At 32.4% G+C, this 22,251-nt stretch overlaps 1 protein-coding gene across 1 annotated transcript; it reads left to right on the forward strand.

Annotated features, from left to right (window-relative positions):
* The first annotated feature begins 1,647 nt into the window (after window positions 1-1,647).
* LOC144854856 (E3 ubiquitin-protein ligase NEDD4-like) lies at window positions 1,648-22,251 on the forward strand. Its single transcript, XM_078712854.1, has 23 exons — window positions 1,648-1,800; window positions 3,006-3,085; window positions 5,963-6,047; window positions 7,265-7,303; window positions 8,565-8,618; window positions 8,880-8,986; window positions 9,282-9,369; window positions 10,166-10,320; window positions 10,914-11,181; window positions 12,514-12,564; window positions 12,685-12,739; window positions 12,978-13,036; window positions 13,561-13,626; window positions 14,636-14,796; window positions 15,295-15,363; window positions 15,736-15,857; window positions 17,072-17,142; window positions 17,511-17,606; window positions 18,076-18,210; window positions 18,722-18,781; window positions 18,897-19,004; window positions 19,360-19,529; window positions 19,969-22,251. The coding sequence occupies exons 1-23, from the start codon at window positions 1,789-1,791 to the stop codon at window positions 20,069-20,071; spliced, it is 2,214 nt and encodes a 737-aa protein (XP_078568980.1). The 5' UTR covers window positions 1,648-1,788; the 3' UTR covers window positions 20,072-22,251.

The following is a 22,251-nucleotide window of genomic DNA, read 5'->3' on the forward strand; positions in this document are numbered from 1 at the left end:
TAACGTAGATCTTCGTATGGTCTTCATTGACCTACTTAACTGGTAATACTTAATTAATACAGATGTATAGTCTATTTCGTGCCTGCTTACCTGGATAAACCGACAATATAGCCCTCTCTCTCCGAAGAGAGGATACAATTACGAAAAAGAAATTCCGTCTAGCACCCCTATCGGATAATGGTCACGTCCGCAACCACGCGCTCAGGAGGGAGCCATCCAACGTAGTAGCGTCATCATTTCTTTTCGTACCGCTGTTGGTTTGTGTAATATTGTCCCCCAAAAACATGAAATATAAGGATGAATAAAATCAAACTTTCAATATTTGTGATCGCTTAGGGGAAAATATAGTCCCTCTTTTATAATACAATGGAGAGAATAATAATTAATCAAGTTGTACTATTTTTCAATAATGTCATTATCAATGAATTAGCACTACCGTAATACTAATGCCTACTTAGTACTAATACTAATCGACCAGATAAAACAAATAATTAGTAGGACCGTCGGCAATCAATGTGTAGACAGACCACCATCTTCTAATCCCCAATTAATTTACTAGGGCCTACTCTCGATTTTAAAACGGGTCCACTTGTTTAAGGCCTAAGTGCCTTTATGAGTGCAATTTATGTGACTGGCACCCATGGTGCAGAACTACAAACATGAAGACAGGACAAGGTGCAAAAAATAACAAGACAAGTGAAGCCTAAAACTATGTCAACACTTTGCCAATCTTGTTAACACGCATACGTAACGTGAAATTACGTAATATGAAGCGCGTATAGACAATTGTCAACTGTTCAGTTATGTACGTACTTTGTGGTGTAACGGGGTAGGCCCTAATGCTTATATATTTTACCATGGAGTAAAGAATTACTCCATGATTTTTTGACATACATGGTAAAAATAGATGATATTTCATTTTAATAGTATATAAATAATTTTTTTAAAATTTCTGTAAGTTTAACATAAACATTAGGCCTACTGGTACAAAAATTAAGTTATAATACTTAATAAAATCTAAGTATCTTTTAACAGTTAACGGAAAAATCAGCACTGTGGTCATGTTACAAGTATTGTCAAAATAAAAATATTAAAAAAGCGATATAGATTATCTGATAAAACTCCTAGAAAGTAGGAAACCTTTTGCCTTTTTCCACCGACTGTTAAATAGTCATGATACTGTGTTTTAGGCACTAGCTGTATTAGGCAATATCTGAATTCCCTATACTTTTTTAAATAATGTTATATTATAAATAAATAAATTTATAATAATAAATATTTTCATTTGTGAAGGCGGCTGTTTAGATTAGTAATAGTTTTTAAGTATATATATTTGTTGGCGTCATAGTACTCCAGCATTTTATTAATAAGTAGACTGACTAATAATAATATCCAGAATATAAACCGTGTTAGTAGGCTAGAATTGATTATTATTATTAACAGAATGGAAAATTTTATGAGTAGAATGGAAAAGTACTCCACCAGAAATAATACGTAATTTGTAAACTCTCTACGATGAGTAAGGAATTGTGTATTTGTTGTGACGTAATAAATGTAAACAACGTAAATCTGCGGCTCGAGTATGAAACTCGAGCGTCATGGAATTGGATAGAAAACAGTATATTTAATATTATTGTACGCTCGAAAGTTTACGCTCGACATTCCGCTCGAATTGTGTTGGCCCTCATTTCTCTGTTTTCTTGTTCTCATTAAATACAAATTCAACGCCCAGAAGCAAACATATCCTACTAATTTACAGAGATCAACACTTCCTGGGTGTTAGATACAATGGACAATTCGGTATGTATACATATTTATATGTAGCCTTGCATTTAATTAATCTTCGTATTTTTAGCCAAGCCATAAGTTGTCTGTGTGACGTGTGTAGGCCTAGCGTAGTAGGCCTAAAAAGTAGGCCAAGACGCCAGGCCCAGGCCTAGCTCAGACTAGGCTAGTCTAGCTAAATCGTGGTTAAATGTGCTAGTCTACTGACTAGCCTTACATGACCTAGGCTAGTACTGGTGTCACATCGACCATACACAGTGAAAATTTTAATAATTTTTTTTTTGCTGTGTCTGTCTGTATATTTGTTGTGGCATGGAGTGTGGTTCTCCACCAATCCCACCTCCCTCTAAACACGCCCACCACCCTAGAACAATCCCACCACCCCAGAACACTCCCACCACCCCAGAACACTCCCACAACCCCAGAACACTCCCACCACCCCAGAACACTCCCACCACCCCAGGACACTCCCACCACCCCAGAACACTCCCACCACCCCAGAACACTCCCACCATCCCAGAACACTCCCACCACCCCAGAACACTCCCACCACCCCAGAACACTCCCACCACCTGAAGGTCCAACACAATATTATTATGTATTATTGCAGTGACTGTACAGTATTTTATTTTGGACGATTGAATCATGAAAGTGCTGGATTGTTATGAAGTTTAATCTGTGATTTTTTACCCTATTTATATATAAATATAAATTAAAAATATAAAAACTTTTTTCATTTTTTATATCAGTTATTTTTTATATTTTTTCTATAAATTGTATCTTCATATTTAACAAGTTACATTTCTCATTATTTAACAATGTTACATTTCTTTAAAATTGACACAAACACATTTTCTATTGCAAACATTTATTATTATTATTTCTATTCTAACAATATTAATTTAACAAAATACATAACAGCTGTACATACTGTAAAATACAATTTTAATATATTAATTATATGATTTCTCTTATTATTACATGTACAATATTTTGTAATTTGATAAACTTTGCATATTAGAATGGTGTTAAATTATTAATACAAAATTAAATCATCCTCCCCAATTGAACAAAATTATTTCTTATAAATCTTGAAGTTAAAAAAGACTGGTAAAAAGAAACGGGCTTTTAAGAATGAAAGATTAGTTAGTATTAGTATCATAGTTTGAATAAAGAAAATATGATATTAATAATTAATAATATTAATAATTATTGTGCAGGAGCAGGATGAAACATCAATACTGAAGGTCAAAATTAAAGAGGGCATAGGACTTGCCAAGAAGGACATATTTGGTGCCAGGTATTGTATTGTATTATTACTTTTTTTTTTCATTTAAGACTATGATTATGAAACAATCATACTGTAATAATCATTTCCAATGTTGCAATTATGTTGTAGAAATACATACACACATAGTTAGTACAACAATCATGTTACAGTTAAATAACTGAACAGTTACATGTTACACAGTTTAAGTACAGTTACATGTTACACAGTTTAAGTACAGTTACATGTTACACAGTTTAAGTACAGTTACATGTTACACAGTTTAAGTACAATTGCATGGTACACAGTTTAAGTACAGTTGCATGGTACACAGTTTAAGTACAGTTACATGTTACACAGTTTAAGTACAGTTACATGTTACACAGTTTAAGTACAGTTACATGTATTTACACAGTTTAAGTACAGTTACATGTTACACAGTTTAAGTAAAGTTACATGTTACACAGTTTAAGTACAGTAACATGTTACACAGTTTAAGTACAGTTACATGTTACACAGTTTAAGTTCAGTTACATGTTACACAGCTTAAGTACAGTTACACGTTTTACACAATTTAAGTACAGTTACATGTTACACAGTTTAGTACAGTTACATGTTACAGTTTAAGTACAGTTACATGTTACAGTTTAAGTACAGTTACATGGTACACAGTTTAAGTACAGTTACATGTTACAGTTTAAGTACAGTTACATGGTACACAGTTTAAGTACAGTTACATGTTACACAGTTTAAGTACAGTTACATGTATTTACACAGTTTAAATACAGTTACACGTTACACAGTTTAAGTACAATTACATGTTACACAGCTTAAGTACACTGTTTTACACAGTTTAAGTACAGTTACATGTTACAGAGTTTAAGTACAGTTACATGTTACAGAGTTTAAGTACAGTTACACGTTACACAGTTTAAGTACAGTTACATTTTACACAGTTTAAGTTTAAGTACAATTACATGGTACACAGTTTAATTACAGTTACATGGTACCCAGTTTAAGTACAGTTACATACAACAGTGGCACATATCATGATATAGGCGGATCCAAGCCCTCAATTTTAAGATTTACAATGCTAAAGACATGATATTAGGTTTAGTTTATTATTGTTAGGCCCTTAAGCACACTATTTAAAAATCCTGGATCCGCCACTGTCTTAGATGTATGCTACATGTTACTGTACTGTACATACATATTGCACAGTTACTGTATGTACTAGATTCCAAGTTCTAATTTTAGCCTTGCTTTCTTTTGCCTTCCATACAAAATACAAAACTAATTGATGTTCTAAGAAATCGTTTAGCCAGTACTCTGTGTCTATAATGAAAACTTAATTTATATTCGTTATTTGCTCTAACGAAAATTATAATGAGAAAGTGAGTGAATCATCTTATGAATACTGAAACATTAGTACACAATTTTTTTAAAACTATTGTATTGGGAATCACAGAGTAGTAATAATATTAGTTATACTGTAATAACTGTATTATTATCATTAGTAATTATGTTGATACCATCTCCATATTAAGTGTAATACTATAACAAATATAAAATATATTCGGTGAAATTGTAAATCCTCAACTGTACAATATTATACTAAATAGATGGCCTACATATTAAAAAAATTATGAATAATTAAATTTTATAATTTAATGTGTGTATGTATTGGATACCTGTCATAATATTAGCTCAATTCCATGAGGTATATGTTGAAATAATTTTAATATCAGTGATTGTTGTTTTAGTGTCTGTCTGTTGGTGCTTGTGTGTTATGGATTATAATCATCACATCAATAATGACAATATATCATCACATTGTGTACAGTAATACCTGATGAGACAGGCTATGATAATAAGATAGAGTGTAAAGCTCTGTCTACACTATCAAACTAGTTTGACATAAAAGTGTGATGTGCCCAAATATGGTAGTGATATGCCCAAATATGGTAGTGATATGACATCATCATGTCATATATGGGCACATCACATTTTTTTGTCACATAAAGTTTGATAAGTGTAGACAGAGAGTGTAACAGTTGATAACTCGTGGCCTCATACTTTTTACTATTTTACAGAGGTCCTCTGGCCAGTAGATAATTTTTCTTACTGTCCCAAATTTAATTTTACTGGAAATGATTATATTAACACAAAACTTGTTTTAAAGATTGTTATATACAATCGGCATGGGTTCGAGGCTGACTCGCTCCTAGTTCTGGTGGTGGAACAAGTCTTCTCGCATAAGGACTATAAACCGTTAGTTATAACCTGTGTGCACTCTTTATAAACCCAGTTCATCATTTGAGACGAGTAGGGGTTACCTCTGTATCTGGGGGATTAATACCTACAGTATATGATAGTACAGTGATTAATTACTATTGGTAAAATGAAAATATCCAGAAAAACAGACTAGTTACTAGGAGGTTTTATTACAGGCCCGTCATGGGGTTTTCTAGCCATTTTTTTGTTACAATTTTTTAAAATTCAATTTAGCTTTTCTTATTAATTATTAAACTCCAAGAGTCTGTTACACCATACTTAGGCACTTTTGGATATTATATTCTCTTCCCTACTGACATTATTCAATTGTGACTATACAGTATACTAACTAATAATACATAATGTTGATGACTATACAATACACTAACTATAATATATAAATAAATAATAAATGTTGTTGTAATGTATTTCATTGCCATGGTCTATCTATCTCTTCATTGAATAGACTGTATAATATTGATATTTACATTATTATTGTAATTCATATGGAATTCATATTTTCAAAACTACATAAAATTTATATTTTAGTGATTGATGATATCATAGAGAAATAATATCTCTATGATGATATTAAACAATAATTCATACCATTGTGTTCTTTTTGTTCACACACAGTGATCCCTATGTTAAGATTACCCTTATCAAAGGTGGTGGCAACATGGAGGAAATACTATCAAAACAAACTAAGACTAGAAAAAAGGTAAGTTTTTATATAGTAGGGTCTTCATAGGTACATAAGAGATCATTAGGCTAATTTTTAATATTTTACATATATTTATTTAAGTTTGTTTCATACATAGTATTTATTGTATCTGTTTTCTGTTTCATACCTTTAAGTGGCAACTTTCGTTGCTGTTGGTTTTGATGAAATAAAAATAAAATTACCATTTAACACAGGTTGCCATTTGGCAGTGTAAATACATGCAACCTGTGTTACACTATTCAGTATTCCTGAAGTTACTGAATCAGTTGTAAATAGGAATTTCTTTCTCGACACAAAACAGGTTTGTTTTTAGCTTGGGGAGTGTAACTAAACTGGTATAATTGTATTCACACACTAATATAGTTAAACTCTCCAAATACTGGGCTATATGTCTAGTTTTCTGGAAAGTCTAGTATCCAAAATGTGTTCTGGATCTGGATCTTTATTCTCCAATAAAGCAGGAAAACTGCATCACACTAGAGTTAAAGAGTTGTTAATGTGTAGTAATAAGTGTTTAATGATAAAAAAAGAATTTTGAACCTAAAGACTGGTTTTTGGAGAGTTTCTGGTTTTCGTGAGTCTGACATTGGGAGAGTTGACTGTACTACATTTTAGGGACTTTTTTAGAACTTCATTCAGTGGAATGATTGTATGTAATTATTGAGGAAAGAATGTGGTTTCCTCTGCTTCTAAAGTTTGGTTTAATGAATAATGCAACTGAATGCTTTTTGTTATTTTATTTGTTTGTACAGGATACTGTATTTAAATTGAATGAATATTCTTTTGTACTGAGAGTAAAGGTCGAAAGCATCAAACTTTGATTTTTTTTAAGCTTAAATTTTATCACAATTTGTTTTAGAGAATGATTCAGTTTTTAAATTTTAATTGAAATTATATATTTGAAATACTATATTATAATATAAGATTAATTTAATTATATTGTTGTGACTCACTTAAATTAAATTATTTTGTGCAATTTTTTTTTTTTTTTTGGATTAGATATCTTTGTTAGCCTTTTGGATTTTTTTGTAAGCCTATTATCCAATTTTCTCTGTTTTTGTTCTTATTTTATTGGAATTATAGAGGGTCCCTAAATAACAACTGGCATTTTAAGAGGGCCCCTGAATTAATACTATGTAAAAGTATTAAATGAAGTTTAAAAAAAAAATGTTTTATAGCAATTTAATTATTCTTTTTTTATTGGGTTTCTGTAGACATTGAATCCGAGATGGAATGAGAGTTTCACATTTAGGGTAAGTAATAATGCCATATATGGTTGTGGTTTTAATATAATAATAATTTTTACCCCAAGAGTTTTAATGTACACATATTACCGGTTTGTGGTCCATGGGCTTTTGTATTATTATTGTATTGTTTTATTATGTATTTTGTATATTAGTTAAACAGCTTTGTATCTGTAATGCTGTATTATGTACAGTTGAATACGAAATAAAGAATAAATGAAATAATAATAATATACAACTACAAGTTCTTGTTCCAACGAATGGATCAATGCTCATGGCGCTATGGACTCAGATGTTACCCTTTTCAATTCTTCTCCCCTAAGGGTCACGTCATGTCAGTTCAGCCACTTTAAGGCGCTCTCTAATCTGTCCATGACAACCAAAAAAAGATAACCAAAATAAAGAAGAAAAAGAAAGCATATAATTCCTGTTTTGTTGATCCATGAAATTGAAATGGATTGTTTTTAAAATTGTTTTTATTTTAATCTTTAGATTTTAAGATAAAACACATTTAAGCTCTATCTACACTATCAAACTTTATGTGATAAAAAAAATGTGATGTGCCCATATATGGACATGATGATGTCATATCACTACCATATTTGGGTATATCACTACCATATTTGGGCACATCACACTTTTTTTGGTTAAACTGGTTTTGATAGTGTAGACATAGTTTTAAGATATATAAGTGACATTGTAAAGTGCTACCATGTTCGCTTATAAATATGACATTGTTAGAATAAAAAAAAATATTTATAATGTATTTAATGACCTGTAGATAGTTAGCTGGGAGTAACTGTTTGTTTCTGACTATTTCAAATCTTTAAATACCAAATTACAATAAAACACAGTTACTTGTCAAATCTTGCATGTATAGGAATTATAGGCTTATGCTATACAACATGATTAGCAAAATTGATGCATGGATTTGTATACAATGCTATGCATTCATGATGCTAATTCAACACAGTACAGCCACTATTTAGACTTATTTGACAGATACACAGCATAGCATAAATCCCTAGAAAGCCTTAATATCAGTATTTTCACATACAATTAATAAGATGAAAACACTAATGAAGTATTAAGTAAATGAATAAAAATATCTGAAATGTGTGCAATTTAAAAATATTAATTACATTTTCTGTATAGCACTGGTGGTTTAGACTAATAACCCCTCTCCCACCCCTTCCAAAAAAAGAAAAACTTAACGTTCTTTGTAAATTCTACAATTGATAACACTTTATGAAATTTTTATTATTTTTAGGTGAATCATGCAACAAACAAGCTACTGTTTGAAGTGTTTGACGAAAACAAAGTTGTAAGTTCATTATTTCAAGTTTTATCTATTTTTAATATTCATAATTATTTTGTTGTTTATTATAACACACCTGATTGTATTCTTACAATTTTATTGGTCAATTAGGCATCTAATGGTGATAATGAACGGTACTAATGCATGTAAACAGTTTGAGAATTTTTGCCACGCAAAGTTGTGTATTCTTGTCATTTCTTGTTGGTGTGTATGGAGAAAATCTAATAAAATAAAATAATAAAAAAATAAATAAATTGTCTTTTACAGACCAGAGATGATTTCTTAGGACAAGTTCAAATTCCTTTGTACATAGTTCTACCAGAAAATGCTAATACATGGAACAATCATAAAGATTACATACTTAGACCAAGAAGGTAAACCTACATTCAGTACAAATGTACACATTTTCAACAAAAGATAAAGCTCTGTCTACACTATCAAAGTTGTTTGACAACAAAAGTGTGAGGTGCCCAAATTTAGTAGTGATACAACATCACATTTTTAGTTTGATAGTGTAGCAAGTTCTTGAAAATGATCAAATGTGTCATTATTTGGAGTTACCCTTATTTTATTTTATCTGAAATTATTCAGTGAATCCCTGAATAAAATGTATTATACGTACATTTTTTAACATTATTATATAATAATACTAATTTTTGTTTGTTTTAGTTCAAAGTCACGGGTGAAAGGTTTCTTACGGATGACATTAGCATACACAGGTGGTGCTGCTTTACAATCCAGTCAGATGGGTGATGACGTAAGTTACTGTACATTTGTCACATATATCAAACAATGTTAGAAGAAACACACTATGGCTGCCACGTTTGTAGATCATGAATATTCATGATTAGCGGCAATCTGTGGCCTTATTAACCTTTCACACTGAAGGCCAATTTACACAGACGACCAGTAACTGTAATAGAAATATAGAATCTATGTTATTCCTTATGACCATTTATACAAAGCGCGCAGCGGACATGCGGTTTCCGCTGAGGATTGATTTTACGTGGGACAAGCTACATGATTTACCCCTTATTTTTACTGCTCGTCTGTGTAAATTGGCCTTTAGGCTAAGGAAAATATTTAGCCTAGTGAAATTTGAAATTATCCTATTAATTATACCATTTAAAGGATATCCTGAAATACTCCTTAACATAAGAGAAATACTTCATCATGTTGAGGTTTGTAGGAAAATTTTAAACACCTATATTGCAGTGTGTACATAAATCTCAAGGAGATACTGTGCATATCTTAATTAAATATAATTGTCTTAACTAATCCTAGTAGTATTACTTTTTTACTGGATTTATTCTCATTAAAGTATGTATTCTTTGCTCAGGCACCAGAGATCTGGAACCAACTTCCTTGTTCCATCTGTTACACTCCATCCCCTTTTATTCAAATCTCTCCTGAAAACTCACCTATTTCTTCAATAGTTATTCTTTTCATGTTGTGCTGTGAGACTCCTGTAAAGAGCGCTTTATAAATGTTCGATATTATTATTATTATTTATTAAAATCATATTATTCAATTTATTTATTGATATTATTTAGCCCGATTGGGAGATGGTAGATTCTGAAACAGCATCACCTCGACAAGAAGACACTACACCGTTACCTCCAGGATGGGAAGAGAGAACAGATGCCAATGGAAGGGTCTTCTACTTGTGCCACAATACAAGAACAACACAGTGGCACAGACCAACTGCGTATGTACTTTACATGTACACAGTAGTTAGTTTCGATTTTTAGTTTTAAACCATCATATTAGTTACCTGATTGTCTTTCCTGTATACTCGGTTCTGCCAGAATACATTTTCAGAAGTATAATGGACCAGATGTTACACATACAAAAATGTTTGTGCTGTGATAAACAGCATTCATTCAGCATGAATTTGTCAGCATTTGTCTGTCCATAACGGCATAGGCTGATATGGACCAGAAAAGACTTGTTCTACCACCAGAAATATGGTAAAGGAGAGCCTTGAACCTGTGCTGATTTAGTGGCTATCATTTGTGGTGCCCTGCCTTAACTGTTAACTGCTTGGGCACTCAACATTTTTACAGTCTTTCTCTATTCAAGTACCGTATCGGAATACATTATCCATTTCTCTTTGACACACCCCAAAACTTTCGAACCTAAAAAATAAAGACTTACTTTTAAGTTCTCTACACCTTAACATTTTAGACCTTTATCATCAGCTCAGACTTTACTTTACTACATGATTTCAATGCACCATGAGCATCTAATTTGTGATGGAAACCGTCGCAATATTATTATTGTTATTATTTTGTTTGTTAGAGCTGCACCTGATGTACCTCAGAGGTCTGGATCGCAATATGACAGAGCACGAGCTAATTATCAAGCCAGAAGACTTCTGAGCCATGAAGATGAGCCACCAGCTGCTCTTAGTGATGGTGCTGGTCAAACTGTAGTACAAGGTCATCAACCACATGATGCACCGTCTGATGACCCTCTAGGGCCACTTCCGGCAGGATGGCAGATGCAAAAAGCACCATCAACTGGTCGCTGGTTCTTCATCAATCACAATACACGCAAGACCACTTGGGTGAGATTTAAACTTTTTTTTTTTAAATTGGAACAATTTTGCTTTCATTAAAAGGAAACATGTATAATACATATTTTCATTTATTATTTCACTTTACATTTAAATCTGTCACATAAAACTTAAGCTACTGTAAAGGTTAACATTAACTATAACTCTCTGTACCTTTAATACCTCTCTGTACCTTATTGGATATTTCTGTACTATACCAAACTATGATATGATACAGGACACTTAGATGTCATCAATAATTAAATTTCCTGAGAAAGAGTTTTGTCTTTCAGGAAACTGCAATTAGTGAGAAGTGAAGGAGAATATAAAATATTTGGTCAATTTGTATAACAAAATATTGTAATACTATGGAATGATAATAATACTTATATACTTAATAAATATGTAAAGAGTGCAGTTGACCAAAGTGGAGCTGTAGCTTGGTGGTTTTCCTTCCAATTCCAGGGTCCAGCTTTTAATCCTGACCTAGTGCTAGGGTTGTAAAATGTAACTCATATATATTTATATATGATCAATTATAAAATAGTTTATCCATCCTGTAATTGGCGAGTTACTCGCTGTTGGATGCGTATGAAATAAAGAAACTGGAAACTCTCCCAAATCTAAAATTTAAACCTTATTTTTTTTAATTATTAATTAATTTTTTCAATAGTTTTACATGTCTTATATAATTATTATTTTAATATGTCTGTAGGGTTTGTGTGACTAATTATCCATTTTTCTCCAACAATTTTGATAAAAATTTATAATATAATTATTATATTAAAATACTAGGCCTATGTAATTGTTTATACCACTTTTTACATTTAGTTTTATAATATGCCATGAATTCACCCTCCATTTTCTGAATATTTAGATTTTGTACCCATTTATGTTGCTAAGTATTACTTAATTCATCAATGATCCACTGCCTTATGTCTAGCATGAGACAAGTCAGTACCTATTTGTTATCTAAAGCTCTGTCCACACTATCAAACTAGTTTGACAAAAAAGTGTGATGGCCCAAATAGGCTAGTGATATGCCCAAATATGGTAGTGATATGACATTATGTCTATCTGGGCACATCACATTTTTTTGTCACATAAGTTTTGATAGTGTAGATATAGCTTAAGGTTTCTGGTACACACAAGTGATTTAGGAAATATTTCCGTCTTCAGTGTTTTTGGACTTGCCCCAAGATTCTAGTTTCATCCTTTTTACATTGTTATTATTATGAGCAGCGGGCATTTTGCTTTTTTGTTAGAATTGTTGTATAGCAAAATGTTTTATTTTTTTTTTATAAATGCACATCTATCACGTACGCTCTTTGTTTTTTTTTAAAGGATGACCCAAGGAAACATAATACTCAGGTCGATGAACTTGGACCTCTTCCGGTAAGTGAACAATGATACCTGACATTATATTTTATGTCTGTAAGCATAGCATTGCTGATAATTTGAAGCTTCCATGTTCTAAATCTATCTTAAAACTCTTCATCTACATTGTTTTCATAGGCTAACTGGGAGAAAAGAATTCACGAAGATGGCAGGGTATTTTTCATTGACCACAGTAAGTAAGGAAATAGTGGTGGTGTAGGATATAAAGCTTATAGTCTACTTTCTATTTGCATAAACCCAAGACCCAGGACCTATGAGGTCATGTTAATGTATTGTACACATGCGTTTGGGTTTGGCTTAGCAATTTTTGTCATTCATCACCTCAACCTAAAACATCTTATTTATTATTATGTCAGCCAATATTGCAACTAATATTAATAAAGAGATACTGAGTTTTTTTTTCTTTTTAGCCACCAAAAGCACCCAATGGGAGGATCCTCGCATAAACATTGCATCTGTTGGTGGAGAGGTAATTATTAGAGATTTTTGCTTTCACAACATTTTCTAGACCACACGAATACCAAGTTGAACATTCTGTATATGCTCGTAGGTAGTATATAGAAAACTTTACCTGATGAGCTATGCACGACGCGATTATGTTCCGAATATGATAACAGTTTCAATCTTTTAACAGTAGTATTAATATTTACTCAGTGCTACGCAACACATTTGATTATAGTATATAGGAAATACAAAGAATGTCTTAAGAAAGCCTAGTGTAATACTGGCTCATGACTATTCACAGAAAACAGCATTTGGTTGGAATACCTGTATCATCAGTCCAAATTACTAGGCATAAAGGTTAATTAAGAGCAGTGTGTTTACAATATCAATAAACACATATATGTTGGCAGAAATGCATGTACATGTGTGTTCAACGTCATACTATGTTGTTGTCTCTGATAGCTTTCTGGACAATGGCAAAGTAAGATAAAATAATTGGTTTCCTTTTCCTAATAATTAGATAAATAATTTTGATTTCATTTCTTTTAGCCTGTACCTTACTCTAGAGATTACAAGAGGAAATATGACCTATTCAAATCACATCTTAAAAAACCAGTAAGTTTACCATTAGTATAAAATGTTATAACCCTCACAACAGTTTTGTTTTCTATATTCTAACCTCTGACCTTGGTAAAACGAGCTCATTTCATTGCACCAAACCTGTGGTTTGACTCCGTTCAACTTTCATTGTTGTGACATTTATAACTGTTTGGTATTATCATGAATAGTGACTTGTCAGATTGACCCTAAACTAACTACAGTATATACAATCAAGTATAAACAGTGGTAATACAGTAAAACCCATATTAAAGGGACACCTTCAAAACCTAACAACAAACTTTCCGTTAATAGGAATGCTACCTGGATAGGAATGGGCTGTGGTGTTACAAGATATATTTTCCCTTGTTCAGTTCACAGGAAAGTGTCACCTTCATAGAGAATCCTCAGATTAAATGTGTCCAAAAGGAGGGGTTCTACTGTAATTAATACTACTGTAATTTCTATAATATCTGTAAAATCTGCCCTGTTTAATAACCAGTTTAATATAACACCTAAATAAATTTCTGTGATTTGATTGGACAATTGTGGGTCACATGGCGTGCAATAATACGCACTATTGAACGATCGTTTAATAGTACTTTTTTCGTGTACTAAAAATTTTTTTTGCGTTTGGAAAATATTTTGTTTTATACTATTACTTTTGAAATACAACAGCACCACCTATTTTGTATTTCTGCCGCGAAATTGAGTGTATGACTGGTATCGCGAGACGGAGAGACATTTTGGAGAGATATATGTACTAATTTAGACCAAAAAAGCATTTAAATTAGCTTTAGGTCGTTTGTATGATTTTGATTAATTACTGGGAACATCTCTATCAGATGTGGAATCGTTGGAAAGAAACAGAATTAGCCTAGTTGCCTGTCAAAGTTTTGTATGGTATCACTACCTTACTAGTTTTGCCTCGTTGAAATATAATCTTTCATCATTCACCTCATGCCATTATTTGTAACACTACATAAATAAATTATTGTTAAGTAATGCATGTTATCTTTTTTTGTAGAGTAATATTCCAAATCGTTTTGAGCTCAAGCTATCAAGGAATTCCATCCTAGAGGATTCATTCCGTGCAATTATGTCCGTAACCAATCCAGATCTTTTGAAGGCCAGGTTATGGATCGAGTTCAAAGGTGAAGTTGGTCTTGACTATGGTGGAGTTGCAAGGTTAGTTAAAATGACATTTCATTTCTTTTTTATGTTTTGACTCAACTAAAATCTTCTAATTCTTGTTCTTTGTTTGCCTTTTATTGCATTATATTCAACTGTTTTAGCTTTTTTGTTGGAGTGGCACGCCTAATTGGCAACAGAAGCTGTTGGCCTCTTTTGCCAATCCTTGGCGCAATATAGCTATTTTTTGTCTGTATATTTGTATAAATGTGTTTGCCGAAATGAATAAAATAAAAATAAATAAAATATGACTAAATAGACCACCAATGCAGATTTCAAAGAGTACTGTCAATTATTCTCCCCATTCCATGAATACAAAACATTAATTAGTCTTACATCACACCTACTCTGTGTCTATGGCCATAATAAAATTAAATTCGTACAATTTTGCTGTAGAGTAAAGACATTATAAATGGCACACACTTTTGTTTGGCTTTATAACTTTGCGTTGCATAAATTTCTCAAATTGTTTACATGTGCTTAATTTTATATCAGAGAATGGTTCTTTCTGCTGTCAAGAGAAATGTTCAACCCTTACTATGGTCTTTTTGAATACTCGGCCACGTAAGTAAACATTTTTGCTACATTTTTTTACATTTAGCGATGTACTGAGCATTCAGTACAATTATGTCAGAGTAGGGCAAAAAATCTGACTTACAGATGCAATCATAAAGTGGAAGAACAATGTATTTTTTATTTAAACACACTCTTGTTTACAACAAGTCCAGCCAATTCTGGCTTATGAATGAACAAATATATAGCAATTAAAATAGACACAGATAAAAACATCAAACAAAATAACAAGTTTTAACAGTCATACAACACCAAATCAAGCAAGCAAAAGAATTTGTTTTTCTTTCCCTGTTTTCTATTTTTTTAAAATGTATTATCAAGGCTTATTGTTTCTCATTTGCTCTGTAATTCTGGTTTTTGTAGGGATAACTACACACTGCAAATCAATCCAGATTCAGGCATATGTAATGAGCAGCACTTAGACTATTTTAAATTCATTGGGCGGGTTGCAGGCATGGCAGTATACCATGGAAAATTATTAGATGGTAAGTGGCATTCTGTTGGTGATACATGGTCTAGTGGGAAAGCATTAAGTGGCATTCTGTTGGTGATACATGGTCTAGTGGGAAGGCATTGTTTCTGCAGGAGATCATGCCTTATTTATTTATTTCAACAATATTTTACGAGGGTGGTCCATCCAGCCGAAGCTGATCATATTATAAATTCATTGGGCGGGTTGCAGGCATGGCAGTATACCATGGAAAATTATTAGATGGTAAGTGACACACTGTTGGTGATACACATTATGGCCTAGTGGGAAGGCATTGTTTCTGCAGGAGATCATGTCTTATATATTTATTTCAACAATATTTTTACGAGCCGAAGCTGATCATTAGGGACCCTCACAAAAACACAACATGACAAGACATAAACATGTAACAATGAAAATTAAAATAAACTTAATTTGTAAAGATAAAATAAAGCACCAAAAAATTTAAATAAAAAATGTATGTGGTGAGAAAGGTGTAGAATATTGTTGGTTCATATCAAGGCAATCTAACAATAGGGTGCTGAGCTCCTGAGATCAAAAGGTTTACCTGTAGCTGCGACACGATCAGTTCCACACCCCTTAATAGAGACCATGTTGCGGAAAATATTATGTACATAGTAAATTACTGTTGGTATTTGTCGCAGCCAGACATAAGATCAAAGGACTGTTACAAGTTCCTATCTTGGCAAGGCGAGCTCAGTGTCCTGTTGTTATATTGTCTTGTTCATATCAGATAGTTGGAAAATGTACCTACAAAGGATCCAATGTAGGATATACTTCAGTCATGTTTACAACTGGGCATACACGAAATTTGAGCTTTTGACACAAAATAATAATTAATATATTATACAGACATAAATGAAAAGATAGAGACCATTGCACAAAGCAGTATAAACAGATTCTAATTATCAAGTTGAAGAGGTTGGCGGATTTATATGCAAAGGATTTTTTGCATCTAATTATGGAGCAGATCTGCATAGATTAAATCCATGATTTCATTTGTGAGATGGAATTGCATTCATACTAGTCATCTAGTCATCCCTTTAAAAGGCTGAGCTTAAATATCTAACTATTCATACAAAGAGTTATTATTTAATAATTTATAGACTTGGAGCCTAGCACCTGATGATTTATGAAACAGTCTTTAGTGTGCAATAAAATGTTGAAATTCATTTATTTATCTAATTATTAATAATTATTTGTTATTAGCATTTTTCATTCGTCCTTTCTACAAGATGATGTTGCAGAAACCAATAACATTAAACGATATGGAACCTGTGGTATGTACTACTTAAAAAAAAACTTTTTTACACATCCAATGTTGTGGAGCTGTAGCTTGATGGTTAACATCCTTGCCTTCCTATCCCAAGGTCCAGGGTTGAATCCTGAGCTAGTTCCAGGGTTGTAACTCATGACTCTTTCAACTCCACTCCCTAAGCCTCAAATGAGACTTAATTTATTTAATAGATAAATTATAAAATAGTTTATCCATCCTGTAATTGGCAAGTTACTTGCTATTGGATGCATATGAAAATAAAAAATATATAATAATTATTTAATTATGGATTATGTAGAATTGTACTGATGTGTATTTGAGTATAAAGGCAAAATAAATATTATTAATTCATTTACTTGTTTTTTTGTACAGGATTCCGAATATTACAATTCATTAATTTGGATTAAAGATAACGACCCTGAAGATTTAGAGCTAATGTTTGCTGTTGATGACGAGAGCTTCGGACAGGTACGTTTGTGATACAAAAATGCTTGCTTTATCTCACATTTTTGTATGCAAACTTTCATATTTAAATGATGTATAACAAAGCAGTTGTGTTGTAGTTTTTAATATTATTAGCAGTTACTGCAGTAACTATGTTTTTTAACTGTGATGATAACGTATGATTTTAGTTTGCTTCAATGAAGAAGTTTATGAGTCGGTCTGTAAGAAACAGTATGTATGATATCAACAAATGGTGCTAAATAATTACATATACATATTTAATAGTAAACAAAATGTTGTTATGCAGTAACTGCTACACTATCAAACTTTATGTGACAAAAAAATGTGATGTGCCCATATATGAACATGATGATGTCATGTCATTACCATATTTGGGTACATCACACTTTTTGTCAAACTAGTTTGATAGTGTAGACAGAGCTTTACTAACTATATAGTTTATTAATAGTTCCACTATTTGGTTTTTTTTCAGACGCGTACAATTCCTCTTCTTCCTAATGGTGCTGACTTAGCAGTAACAAATCAAAACAAAGAACAGTACATCAAACTTATCATTGACTACAGATTCATTACAAGGATTGAAAAGCAAATGAATAGTTTCAAGGCAGTAAGTATAGCCCAGTAATTCCATCAAAAAGGAACTACATTTGAGCCTAAAATTTTCCAAAAAACAGAGCTCCGAACTTGGAAAAGTTGAAATATCAGAATTTATAAAAGCGAGGTCAAACTATAGAGGGGGCTATAATTACAAAATACTGTACATTCAAACAGAGGGTTGTAATTGTAACTATTGGGGAGTAGCTTGCGTCAGGGTGTTGAGTAATTGTTCGAGTTCGAGTCCCACCTGAGAATTACTTGTATATTTTTTCACAAAGTATTCTCAATGTGCTTAGTATAAAGTACAAATTAAAGACTGTAGGGCAAAACATCTGACCAATCATAAAGGGTGCTATTTAACAAATCTCTGACATCAGCATCTATATATAAATTTATCATAGTAATGCCAGGCACTTTTCAACAGATCGAGAAACTCTTGCGGCTCCTGGAAGACTTGGGTGGTCTGAGAAAAAATGTAATTTTATCGATAACATTTTTAAGTAATACATTTTCTGTTTCAGGGTTTTAGTGAATTGATTCCGCTTAACATGGTTACCATATTTGATGCTAACGAACTAGAGGTAAACAATCATTTTAATAATTAAAAGACTAATGTAATTTGTAACCTGACTTGCTGAAATATATGCTGATATTTAATTTAATTACTATTTCCAAACTTTTTTGCTTTGATCTCAGCTACTGCTTGGGGGATTAACAGAGATAAGTGTTGCTGATTGGAAGAAGAACTCTGCATATCGTGGTGGTTACTATGACAACCATATAGTCATCCAGTGGTTTTGGAAGGTAATACAGCCTTGCTATGTGATAACAATGTTTGTATTGTTTTTTGTAAAATCAAATTGTGTATGTTATTTTAACAAGGCCAACAGCCATTAAGTCGCGTGCTACAATGCATAGTGATACTGGACCGACAGACAGACAGACCGACAGACAGTCCAACCGACCGACATAGTGAACTATAGGGTCGCGTCCACGCGACTAAAAATATTAGTTTACCATGCCGTAATTAACTAAAGATGAAAAAAAATATATATAAATTCCATTAAAAAAAAATATCTTCCCCATCCCTTTGTTTGCCTTTTATTCAAGCAAAACAATGTTTTAATGTGTTGATCTAATTAATTTTGTTTGTATTTAGGCTGTTTTGATGTTTGATAATGAAATGAGAGCAAGGCTATTGCAGTTTGTCACCGGCACCTCTCGTGTACCTATGAATGGGTTTGCCCATCTCTATGGAAGCAATGGACCTCAATTATTTACAATTGAAAAGTGGGGAACACCAGCAGCACTTCCAAGATCACACACATGGTAAGCAATTACATATTGTGTAAAAAAATATAAATATATATATAAAAAATATGATGTGCCCATATATGGACATAATGATGTCATATCAATACCGTATTTGGGTGCATCACACCTTTTTTGTCAAACTGGTTTGATAGTGTAGAATCCATGTATAAAATGACTGTAAAATAAAACATAGCAACCCCAATGATATTAGTATCTCCTCTTTTTTTTAAAACGATGAAGAGCTTAAATCACTTTTCCAAAATGATGCTACAAGATTTTGAACTAAGGCTAAGAGATAAGACATTTACTAAAATCGAGTCGAGTTTTCACTGGCAATTATAAATAGAAATTATTTGCACACCATTTTTATGATAGCAGTGAAGCCGATTGATCATGTAAACATTAGTTTGAAAAAAAGGATTAGAAATTATTTTAAATGTATTCCTTCTTTTAGCTTTAACCGACTCGATCTGCCTCCATATGATTCTTTCTACACGTTACGAGAGAAACTAAGAACAGCCGTGGAGAATACGCAAGGCTTCGAAGGAGTCGATTAATCACAAAATAGTCCAATGAAATCTATTGTATAAAGAAGGATAACTGTATAATAATTCTTTTGTAAATGTTTTTAAAGCCAAAATAATATGCATTATTTAAATCTTGTTCTACTGAATAGTCTTGCTTGGGGAAAGCTAATCAAGCTGATTTGTTTAAAGATGGTCGACAAAAGTATAAAGTTTTAATAATGTCATTAGAGATCATGAAGTAGATTAATTTTTAAACCAAATTATCTTCAATAAATGATTTTTTTACTGATTTTTTAAAACTTATTATGAATTATAGTAAACATACAAAACACAATAATATAGAATAGACAAAAGGATAACATAACTGGAAATAAATAAAATAATATAGTAATTGTAGTCAAGGCAGCGGCTATTAGTGCTCACTGGCTAAACCCAGGGGCCCCAGAGCTTTTGAAGGCCCCTGAGCTTTTGGAGGCCCCAGAGCTTTTGGAGGCCCCAGAGCTTTTGGAGGCCCCAGAGCTTTTGGAGGCCCCAGAGCTTTTGGAGGCCCCAGAGCTTTTGGAGGCCCCAGAGCTTTTGGAGGCCCCTGAGCTTTTGTAGGCCCCTGAGCTTTTGGAGGCCCCTGAGCTTTTGGAGGCCCATGAGCTTTTGGAGGCCCCTGAGCTTTTGGAGGCCCCTGAGCAGTGCCCAGAGGAAAAAACAGGCATTAAAATAGGTTGGAAATGCACGAGGCCTCCAGCGTTGGAGGGCCACTTAGGGTTCCTAAACCAGGGGCTTCAGGCATATGCGTTACACCACTGAGTCAAAGTAGAGGCGTCGCAAACATAGCCATAAAATCGGCATATTTCGATAACCCTATGGATCAACGAAAGTTGGTTACCCGGTGTGCTGGTGTATCCTCCATCATTGAGAACATTTGGGGAGATTAAAGTTGTTGCGCAAGTAATCCACTGCATATGAAGCTAGTGTGAACTACTTTTAATCAGCTTGAAAAAGTACTATATTATACTATAAGCGATTATTTATTAAATATGGGAAGTCACTGGTCAATTAACTGCTAATAGCCAATAGGCAACTTTGCTGTGAAGGATTATTTAATATTGTGTGTTAAAATACTAATAATTGTAAGTTGTGTATGTATATTTTGGCTCCTCATCTTAAACAAATGAAGTTACTTAAATAAACTTCAAGTAATTTATTTTACTTTAATCAATTTCAAAATAGTTTTGTGTAAGAATCTATAATATATAAACTGTATATAAATTTTTTTAAAGTATAGTAAATATGAATATATAATAATTCATTGATGATTTTGTACAGATTTTACTTATCCGAGCAAGTTAAACTAGGCCTAATAACAAGTTATTTTTCATAATTTGAGTAGATTTTTACAATTTGGCAGTTTGCACAAATAATACAATGTCTGTTAAAAGCTACAATGTAGAAATATAAGAAAAGCTCACAAACAAAACCAGATACAATTTTTTTACTGCCATTGTCCAAGTTTAGTAGTCAATATACTTTATTATTACTATTTTTTTAACCAAAAAATGTATATTATAGCATTTATTGTGTTATCAGCATTGTATGTACATTGCACTGCGTAATATAATGATGATGGTCCACTGAATTTTTAGTTTAGACAAATTAATTGGAATGTATTTGTACATGCAACAGTGTTTATACCTGTCGAGAAATAACTAACTTATGCCTGATACAGCGAGTCTTATTTCCAGGTTCAGCCATCTGTACGCTTACATGTGCATGCTTACATGGGCACAGCAGGATTCGAACCAATAACTCTGGATTAGAAGCCACTATTATACTAAACAATATTTATTTTCTCTCTTTTTTAGTTTAGTTAATATATCATATTCCACACTAAATCTAAAGTGTGTAGTATTACACACATATTGCCTGCTTAGAGGTGAAATATAAGATTTGACATCCCAGAGGGAATGATATTTTGCTTAATATACATACAGTATGTGTTTGATGTTGATATTACAATTACATGTAGGCATTCTTATCTTCACTAACTTTGTTCTCCGGTTTTCATTTGTGTAATTGTTTGTGTTAACTGTAATCTTATATATAGACAGCTATGAGGTGTTTCTGATTGTGTTGCTATATTTACTACACACTGGTATCAATGGATATCTACTTCTATCTTTATATTACTCCATAATAAATTTTGGAAAAATCTACAA

This window comes from Antedon bifida, chromosome 10 (assembly GCF_963402885.1).
Source record: "Antedon bifida chromosome 10, ecAntBifi1.1, whole genome shotgun sequence".
Taxonomy (NCBI): Eukaryota; Metazoa; Echinodermata; class Crinoidea; order Comatulida; family Antedonidae; genus Antedon; species Antedon bifida.

What these genes read in the sequence shown, in the direction of transcription:
- LOC144854856 (XM_078712854.1), top strand. An exon ending in ATGAGAGTTTCACATTTAGG is followed by an intron (nt 7,304 to 8,564) that starts GTAAGTAATAAT and finishes TATTATTTTTAG; the next exon opens with GTGAATCATGCAACAAACAA. An exon ending in ATGACGAGAGCTTCGGACAG is followed by an intron (nt 17,607 to 18,075) that starts GTACGTTTGTGA and finishes GTTTTTTTTCAG; the next exon opens with ACGCGTACAATTCCTCTTCT.